At 43.7% G+C, this 10,422-nt stretch overlaps 1 protein-coding gene across 2 annotated transcripts in view; it reads left to right on the top strand.

Moving 5' to 3' along the window:
• The window catches only part of TPD52L1 (TPD52 like 1), a 98,163-nt gene continuing 87,741 nt past the window's right edge, over positions 1-10,422 (top strand). For both annotated transcript variants that reach the window (XM_074990622.1, XM_074990621.1), the window contains exon 1: positions 1-128. In XM_074990622.1, the coding sequence (XP_074846723.1) occupies positions 107-128 (22 nt within the window). In that variant the 5' untranslated portion in view covers positions 1-106. The remainder of the gene's footprint in view (positions 129-10,422) is intronic.

Raw genomic sequence — 10,422 nt, 5'->3', positions numbered from 1 at the left:
GGGGAAGAGGTGAAGTTGGGCGCTTCGCCGGTCCCCGGGACGCCGTGCGGAGCGGGCGCCGAGTAGCGGCTCATCAACCGCGGCTCGTCCAGACAGCCCGTGGAGGATGGAGGCGCAGCAGGCGCGAGGTTAGTCCGGGGAGGGCGGCGGGAGCGGGGTCAGGGCTGGAGCGTGGGGGTGCGACTCGGGGGCAGTCACTCTGTAGTGCGCTCCCTTCGCTTCCCCCTTCTGGGGCGGCGCGTCCAGGCTTCCGGGCACCGGCAGCTTTGCCTTCTGCAGCCTCGGGGGCTGTCCTGAGACTGTCCGGCCGCCGGGCCCGCGCCCCTGCAAGCAAGCTGCCCCCCTCCTCCGCAAGGACAGCACACCTGAGGGCTGCGTGCGCTCTGCTGGTGCCTGTCCCTTGTGGGGGAGGCCGGGTGGGAGCTTCCTGCCCCCTAACGCTACAGGTTGGATGGAGAAATACCTGGTGGGGAGCTTTAGGTTGCCTTCATGTGAGGTGGGAAGGAGACTGTTTTAAACTACTGGCTCTGTCCCCCTCTGCCCTGTCGTCAGTACCTTCCTAGCCTGGACATGCTTTTTGTTTTTCTTTCCTTTCCTCCCCAACTTGCTGTGCTCTGCAGTGCCCTGTGCTGCACTAAATAGATTAGAACAAGCTACCTCCCTCCCCACTCTCTCCGCTTCCAGACCCTTGCGTGGCTTCCTTGATTCCCTAACCTAATCCATTGCCCAATTATATCAGTTGTACTTTATTCTGTTTTTTGTTAATCTCTTCGCTGGAACTTTAAAAGTAAATAAAAGCCTGTTGGCTTCAACACAAGAACATCCCTGTTTACTAGTAATGGAGAAATAGCTGTGTTAGTCTATATTCTATCCAAACAAAAACATCAGTCATGTAGCACTTTGAAGACTAACAAAAATAATTATTAAATGATGATGAGCTTTAGTGGGACAGACCCGCTTCTTCTCTCTGAAGAAGTGGGTTTGTCCCATGAAATCTTATTACCTAACTATTTTTAGTCTTTAAAATGCTATATGACCGCTATTTTGTTTTGATCTGTGTTTACTGTGTTTGAGGGATGGTGAATGAAACTCATTCTGTTGAATAACTACAGACTTTATTGACTTCTTAGATACTAAAATGTTCTCAAAATAAAGCGTGGGCTTTTATGTCACTAAGGATACGCTTGTCTGCATTGTTTATAAGCATCCTTTGGGGGAGGAGGATGTGAATGCATTATCTCTCCAAGGCTTTGTAGGGATTGCTGAGCAACAGGATCCAGAATGTGCAGTGTCCTGAGTGGTCTCTTCCCCTATATTCATGTGTCCTGGTCCAGGGTCTGTTTCTTGGGGGATTGCCGTTTTACAGTCTTGGAACTATTTTCTGATTTCTTTTCACTACATTTTAGGCATTCCCTATAGGTACAGTACATGCAGTACAGCAACATATTATTTATTTAAGGTATTAGATATCAAAATAATCCTCTGTTTAAACAAGAGTCTTCTTGTTCATAGTTCACTTCTTTCTGAGCTTTCTTCATGTAGAGAAATTATAATCCTGATCTTGTGATCCTTCTAGCGCATGTGTGAGTTGCACACAATATGCCAGATCATACCACCGGGTTTTAAACACTGATCTCAATGGAGGTCAGTAGGGAGTTCTGTTTAAAAACTGATAGTATAATCTGCCCCAAGATGTTTTTGTCAGGTTTCTCTTTCATGCAGTTGTTAATATTATGTCTGGTAATATGGTATTGAATTTTATCATTTTGGGATGCAGTTATATAAATTATAATTTACACTGGATGAAATTCAGCACTAGCTGGAAAAGCCAGTTTATTCTGAAGGGTTCTGCAGGATTTAAAAGGTGCCTGGGGCCAGCATAGTGCCTCTTGCACAGGGATGAATTTCATTCTCCTTCCAACTCCCATTGGCTATTTTTGTGTAGGGGGGGGAGTTGAGGAATCTCAGCATGTAGGAGTGCAGGGTTCTTAAAACCGCCAGAGGGCAAGTATAATCATTTCACTGAGAGTGGCATGTTTAGGAAACATGATTTAATGGGGATGAACAGAGACATGGAAGGCTGAAATTTATTGCAGTAAGTATAGGCTACTTTAATGCTTAACAGAAAACTAAACAGGTGCCCTACAGGAAAGAAAATGCTGGTTGCGAACAGGATTATATGTGTTTTCTTAGAGTAACACAAAGGGGAATTTGGCCTTTAACAAAGAAAAGGGTTAAATGCCATTGTATTTAGTGTTTGGTGCCTGCTAAAGAGCAGGAATTCTCAAACAAAAGCATGTTTTGTATGTTAGTATTACAGAAGCTGATATTAAAAATCAGTTAATTTTCGTCAAGCTCAGCTCATACACTTCTCTAATGCTCTACATTGAGGTTGCATTGTAATGTAGTTTTACACTGGATCTATGCTTTCTGAATATATCTTTACAAATACCATCTTAGCTGATCCTGTTTTTTCAAAAAGCTTGGTACACCACTATAGCTTACTCTTTCTCTGCTTTGTAGGATTTGGGTAAATTGTCAGGTTGTAAATTTGTCACAGTGAAAAGTTTTATCTCTATTATGATTATGTTCATGGGACAGTTGAAAAAGTCAGTGCAATAAATATATATTGCTAAAGTATATTTCAACTAACAGCTTTTCATAGTGTTCTCCTTGCTGCCATTCCTGCCATAGAAGAGATTGTGTTGGCCACACTGGTCTTTTACTGTCCTGTTAGTGTGAATGTAAGTTGGGTAGAAAGATTAAATTAAGCTATTTCATGTTGCTTAGTTTTGTCCTTGTTCATGATTCATTTCTGCCCTGAATTTGGCTGGGCCTTAGTGCACAGAGATCTTTTTCAGAACCAGAATATGAAATGTATTACAGTTAATTATTCAGAAAACAAAGAGGTCTGAGATGCCCCAAGATTTCAGCCATTTCTATATAGGTTACATTTTTCCACTGTTTTGTCACTTGTATCTTTTGTGTCTCATTCTCATTCAGAAACATGTTTATATAATACACTTTAAAGAATTTGTCTGTTTGATCAAGAGCTCCTCTTACATGGTAGGAACTAGGACCATCAAATTTGGTATGCAGCATCCTAGTACCATAAAGCAACACAAGGGCTTGGTTGTGCCAGGAAAACAGCATGTGCCTGGAATGGGATTTCTTCTCATAAAATAAAACAGAAAACAACAATCACCAAATCAAGTACAGTTCTCAAAATTGTCAAAACTGAGTGAATGTTCACAGTGACTGAACCAAGAGGCGCCAGAAAAATAGGATGAACATGGAATAGGATTGCTTCTCTATAAACCTTACAGAAAAGAGATGGCAGGGAGAAATTTGGAAGAGTGCTCTGATCTGGCACAGCTAAATTCATGCTTAAAGCTTGAAAACCAGAAGAAAATTTATTGGGAACCAAATTGACTATAGCCCTGTTTTGTTAAAATATAGTGAATAAGAGTTTATAGGGATGAAGAAAAAAGACACACTTGATGGAATTCCCATTTTTAAAAAAAAATCACAAAAAACAATTAAATAGGAAAATTAACACTTAAGAAATCTGAAACAAAAATTAACCTCATAAATATGTTTTTTTTAAAAAATACAATCACTTAAATAAAACATTTACCGTTTCCTTTCATTTTCAAAATTAAAAAAAACAACAACCATAATTGAGTTAAGGCCTCAAGCAATGCCTAGCAAGTCTGCTTGTCTGTGTGTGTCCCTTCTCCCTTTCAGACCTAATTTAACCCTGATTACTGTAGTTATAGACTTCAGTTCTCTCCCCTGATGATTGGACTGAATCTCCGTGTTTTTAGCACAGCGAGGTTCAATTAAGTGAGATTTGATGGACACACGTGAGCTGGAAAACTGAGTATTTTGGGTCATATTATCTTTAGCAATTTTTCAGAAAATTGCTATTATTTTGTCAGTTACTTGCTAAAGCTATGTGAATTTAATGGCTTTTTCAAAGTAAAATATCTGATTAAGCAACAGGAAAAATATTGAACATGTTTTAATGAGTTTAGGAATTACCTGAAGGAAACCTTTAGGTGACAACAAAGAAATGAATTATGAATAATTTGTTTCTACATTAATTGCTGGGGGGGACTGCATCCTTACTGAAAAGCATATAAATGCTAAAAATGTGAAAGCATTCACAAGTGCCCCATTTAATGACTTCATCTTTTTCAAAATTTTTTTTCTGTGCGTTCTAGTTCTTTGTTCGATTTTTATGTTGCCATGGTGTGGGGTGACATAATTCAGTAAAATATGCAGTGAGTACAGAAATACATGCATACACCCATTCCCCTTTTATATAAACATAAAACCGAGTAGGGGAAAGGGAGTTGGTCATCATCTTGTGAACAAAACACAAGAAGTCATTCTCCCACTCTACTCTGTGCTGGTTAGGCCTCAGCTGAAGTATTGTGTCCAGTTCTGGGCACCGCAGTTCAGGAAGGATGTGGAGAAATTGGAGAGGGTCCAGAGGAGAGCAACGAGAATGATCAAAGGTCTAGAGAACATGACCTGTGAAGAAAGGCTGAAAGAATTGGGCTTGTTTAGTTTGGAGAAGAGAAGATTGAGGGGGGGACATGATAGCAGTTTTCAGGTATCTAAAAGGGTGTCATAAGGCAGAGGGAGGGAACTTGTTCTTCCTTGCCTCTGAGGATAGAACAAGAGGCAATGGACGTAAATTGCAACAGGGGAGTTTCAGGTTGGACATTAGGAAAAAGTTCCTAACTGTCAGGGTGATCAAACACTGGAACGAATTGCCAAGGGAGGTGGTAGAATCTCCATCCCTGGAGATATTTAAGAAGAGGTTAGATAGATGGCTTTCAGGGATGGTCTAGAAAGTGCTTGGTCCTGCCATGAGGGCAGGAGGCTGGACTCGATGGCTTCTCGAGGTCCCTTCCAGTCCTACTCTTCTATGATTCTGTGATCTTCTGTCAGTCTGCAAATCAGCATGTATTGTTATATGCAGACTCTCTGATTAATTCAGATTTTTGATGAGCACTGTGAATCTTCATGAAAATACAAAAAGCCTTCTCATTAATAACTTGCTTTGTGGTAGTACCTGGTGACCTCAGCTAAGCTCAGAACTCCATTTTTTAAGACACTGTATGGACACATACATCAGTAAGAGACTGACTTCAAAGGACCATAGAAACTGAATTCCTTATCCCCAGGCTTAACATGAAGCACTAGTGAAGTCCCACCGACTTACCTTTCAGCACATGAATAATCTCATTTAGACGCACGCAAAAGCATTGGCAGGATTGGGGCCAAGACAAGACCAGGGGAGGGAAGAGGTGAGATATTGTTAGGATCCTTCTGATCAGTTTAAGCAAATACTAGTCAAAGCCCACATAAACTAGAGACACAGGTTTACTCAAAAAAACATCATCATGAAATACAAGCCTTTTTTTTTCCTCCCAATCTTTGAGCCTCTGTCTGCTCTTATCTTTCATCACTTTCACTCCATACAAGCATGGTGTTGATGACGGGAACCTCCCATTCAATAAGGGCAAAGGTAAGTGCTGAAAATACCTTGTAGTTCTTAAAACATGTTTTCCAAGTAGTCTGACTTCACAAATAAGGTTACTGTACTTTTGGAGACTCAGGAGTTTAAAGAGGAGAAAGGCTTGTCTGGAAGGTCAACCCTGTTTAGACACCTGTAATTCCTTTCAAGCAACACCAACCTTACTGTTCCTATCCAGCTCACTTTCCATTACTATGATCCTAAATGATCCTAAATCTCCTGAAATTAGTGTCCCATGAATCCCTTCTGTTCTCTCCCTACACTGAGAAGCCTGCTTTCCCTTCTCATCTACATCCTAACATAACCGTGCATAACCTCCTTCTCTCTGCAGTCCTCTCTTGATTTCTTCTCTGAATGGACTTTGTTTTTCATTCAGTTGTATGCAGTTTGGTGCCGTCTGGCATTGAATATGCTGCAGAATCTTTTTCATGGGCTTTTGTGGCACTTGCAGGTAAGCACCTTAGCACCTGATGCAAAAGATGTTTGGAGTACATGAAGGGACTAGTCGGGAAACAAGAAAGCCCCTTCATAACAAAATCTGGATAAGACTGCCATTTTTCCCTGCTAACTATAGTAAAGTGCTGCCAGAATTTTAAATACTACTTCCTTTATTATTTTCCAGCTCCACTGGTGGTATGTGTGACGTTCCCTGGGCAGAAGACTCCCTTACCTCAGTCTCTCCTCACCCCCACAACACGGATCAGTTCCATTTTCTCCACCTGCACCCAATAAATTCCATGTTCTTTTCCCCACCCCCAAAATCTATCAATTCATGTGCCCTTTATAGGCCATCATGCTTCTTTCACACCCCAGTACCTTATGGACGTTCTAGGTGGCTTGCCTCAACTGGATGTCTTTTCCTTAACAACAGTGGTGGAGGTAAATTGCAGCTTCTGGCAGACAGGATAGCTATCTTGCAGCTCCCACATTTATTGGATATGCAGTGGGGAACGGGTACCATCTGATGGTGGTTTTGATTGAAAAATTTTGGAAAATATGTCCTATTTCTTTCTGGAGATGGGTGGGACTGCCAGTTTGTAAGCCGGCAGCTTGGCCTGCCTCCTTCCTTCCTCCTCCACCTCGCATCTGGAGTGAGTAGCAGAAAAAGGTCTGAAGACTACATTGTGACTTCCCCATGTAGTCATGGTAGAGGGGGTGGCCATATGAAGGTAGTGCCTCTTGCATCTGCTGTTAAGGCTTAACCAACTGCTTGTCCGATGCCCTAAAGGGGGCTAGGAACTTTAAGAAGAAGAGTAGGCCTTAGCAGGTTGTAGGCAGCCTGCAAAACATGATTGCAGAAAACTGAACACTTCTCCTGCCCCTGCTCCAAGGCCCTGCTCCATGATCATTTCATTCCTCCCTCCCCCCATCACTTGCTCTCCCTCACCACACACTCAAGGGGCTGGGGAGTGGGCTCTGAGGTAGGGTTGTGGATGAGGGGTCTGGAATGCAGGGTGGAGCTCTGGGATGGGACTGGAAGGTGCGAGAGAGGATGGACTCTGGGCTGGGGCCAGAAAGGAAAGGTTCAAGGTATGGGAGAGGGCTCCAGGCTGGGGATGGGAAGTTAGGGGTCAGGAGGGGCTCTGATTGGGCCAAGGGGCTCATTATGTGGGAGAGGGCTCAGAGAAGGAACAGGAAGTTGAGTAACGAGAGTGGGTTCAGAGTGGGGGCTGTCAGAGGGAGTTTGGGCACGGGAGGGGTTCAGGGCTGGGCAGGATATTGGGGTCTGGAAGCAGGCGTGGGCAGCACTAACCTGAGGTCATTCTTGGGAAGTAGCAATCTCTCCCTCTCGTTTCTAGGTGTATGGGTGGGTGGGGGGTTGGCTGTGGCCCTACTTGCCCTTTTCCTTTGGAGCCAACAGGACATTCTGGCCACTCCTAGAAGGTGTGCAGAGCTGTTCGCTCTAATCAGCCTTACTTTTAGCAACCTGGCCAGCTGTGCTGACCACAGCCCTGAGGGTCCCTTTTTTCTCTGATTGTTCCATTAGAAAACTGGATGCCTGGCAACCCTGAGGACCATAACTACCATATTTGAAACAGGATCTGCTCGAGGGGCATGATGGGACTGGTGAAATCAGTGTTTGAGACTCATAAATGATGCAACCTTTACAGACATGTTTTCTTTGTAATGTGCGTGTACGAGAGAATGAGTGGGGGATATCTGGCTTACCCACCCAGCCTCCTGAGGCAGAAGAGCAGCCCCCAGCTACTTGTTCCTTTCAGTCTTGGAGAGTGATTTACATATTTGAGGCTACTTTCATAAGGAGGAAGATTGGGTACACAGGGGTTTTATCTGGCTTTAATGAATGCTAAGATTTCTCTTCACTGGGGCCAAAGGTCGACACTGTGCCTGCATGACCCTATGTCAGCTCTCTCCAGCTTGTCATGGCCTAGCTCAGAAAGAAAGCAGGAGAGACCAGTCAGGTCCTGAGGGTGCTGGATGAGAGAGGCTCAACCTGTATTAGTAGCTGGAATGTTTTCCCCTAAGACTGGATGTCTTGGCTGCCATGTAAATAATCTTCACAGGAAGATGGCTTCAGGGGAAATCAGTAGGGCTGATTTATAAAGATTTTGAAATGTTTTTCAATATAGTTGCTGTTCTACCCTTTATGTATAACCCAGAAGAAAAAGTAGAACAAGATGCTAGGGATTATCATTGGGTTTTAAGCAAATAAATGTGAATAGCTGAAATGCATTATTTTTCTTGCAAAGTTTTGAATGTATGCAGCTTTTCAGCTTGGCTGAGGCCTTTGTCATGGAAATAAGTTCAGTTTCCTGAGACTAAAGAAATTTGAGTGAGATAATGCTACTTCTGGGCAATGCAACTATAATTTGGTTGGATACTAAATATAAACAGACCTTCCCCCATTTTAAATGGATTACCAATTAAATAAGACTTTGCAAGTTTTCCAGTGTTATAAACAAAGATGATGATGGAGAAACACAGAATATGCTAATAAATGCTCTCTTTATTATTCTTTATTTTATTATTACTTTGCACTGGAAATATTGATCATAAGAGCTCTTTCTAGGGAAGAAGTGCAAATGTATGAGCTCAAGCCGTGTAGCTAGTAAACTTGCTTGCTTGATACCCTTCCAATATACCTCACAAGTCCAATGAAATATAGAAATGGTAGCACTCAGTGTTTTCAGGAATTTTGATTCAGGCCTCCTACTATTTAAAGATAGATTACAACTGAGCAGGCTTCGTATTAGACTATAAAGCAACAGAAATATGTGGTTATATTCTAAATGGAAGTATTTAGGAATTTGGGTGCTTGTTGCTTAGCCCCATATTTGAAGGTGGAGTATTCCAGGAATCTCAGTTTAGAAAGTGCATATTCAGTTTTCTATGTCAAAAAGTGCCTGAATGCAGAATTAGATCTTGTTTAAAACTCATCCCTTGCAGTAATACAGTAAAGGGGCTTGATCTGCATAAACTAGTTTTATTGACTTTATTTAAATCTCGAGTTAAAAAAAGAAAGAAAGAAAAGCAAAGTGTATCCTGCAGATTTAATTTGAAAAGAAAATGATTCTTTTGTTGTTACCTTGTCCCTCTCTAAAAGTGGGACTTTTGTTCAAAGAATATCTTAAATGTATCTGACACTGGAATGGGAATCAAGAGGCCTTGATTCTATTAGCAGATCAGTTACTGACCTTCACGGTGACTTTGGGCAAGTTAGTTTGTCTTTATGTGCCTTAATTTTCCTGTCTATACAATATGGATAATGATACTTTATCATCTTCATAAAGTCATTTAAGTTCTGCGTGGAAAGCAGTACATAATGACAAAGATTTTTATTATTGCACTTACATTTTTGTATCAAGGATGCGGTTATGTGTCCCAGAAGTTGTGACCAAGATTTAAGAGCTAACAATCTAGGTGAAATCTGTGGAATCGATCTAGTTAGAAAAACCTCACGTTTCTTTACTTACACTGGAAATAACATTGTGCCATGGACCAAGCAGGCTGCTCTGAAAGGGTGTGTCTACAAGGGAGCCCACCATCGAAAGAGCAATATCAAAATTCAGAAATCGATATACTGTCTTTTGAAAGAACATGACCACGCAGCAAAGGTGGATTGCAGTTCTGGCCCACTCTTTTGAAGACCCCATCACGTTATTTCGAAAGAGAGCGTCCACACATGTACGAGTGCTCTTTCAAAAGAAGGGAGGCGGAGATGCCGTGGACGGGGTCGCATGGCCGCCAAGTCCTTCTGGGACCTGCAGCCAGCCGCTGCCTTAAAGGGCCCCCCTTCACCTCCCCCCCCCCGCACTAGCCGAGGCCTGCCGAGCTGCCAGGAGCAACGCAGGACCCCAGCGCAGCAGCACCATGGCCGATGACACCCTGCTCCTCGCACTGGATGCAGACATCGTGGGCACTGTTGCCCACGTTGTCTGCATGGTTGCTGCAGCCGCTCCCCTCCTCCTTGGGAGACAGAACAGCCCCCCCTGAGGACACGGAGCACGCCCAGCCTGCACCCCTCCCCCTTGCACCCTGGCGCCTGTGGAGCCACCCCAGCAGCATGGACTGGTGGGAGCGACTGGTTCTGGGGCAATACGATGATGTCACCTGGCTCCGGAACTTTCACATGAGCTGGGACACCTTCCAGGAGTTGTGTCACTGGCTGACACCTGCATTGAGGCACCAGGACACCACCATGCAGCCTGCGCGCCCCCTCGAGAAGCAAGTCGCCATTGCGGTGTGGAAACTGGCCACCCCGGACTCCTACCACTCAGTGGGTCACCAGTTCAAGGTGGGCAAGGCCACTGTTGGAGCAGTGCTCATGGAGGTAAGCCGGGCCCGGAGCACACTCCCACCATGGGAAGGGCGAAGGGGGCCCATGGACACCGGGACCCCTTGGGGGTTGC

This window comes from Carettochelys insculpta, chromosome 3 (genome assembly GCF_033958435.1).
Source record: "Carettochelys insculpta isolate YL-2023 chromosome 3, ASM3395843v1, whole genome shotgun sequence".
NCBI lineage: Eukaryota > Metazoa > Chordata > Testudines > Carettochelyidae > Carettochelys > Carettochelys insculpta.
Note: the sequence above shows the minus strand (reverse complement) of the source record. Positions and strands in the feature narration are given on the sequence as shown.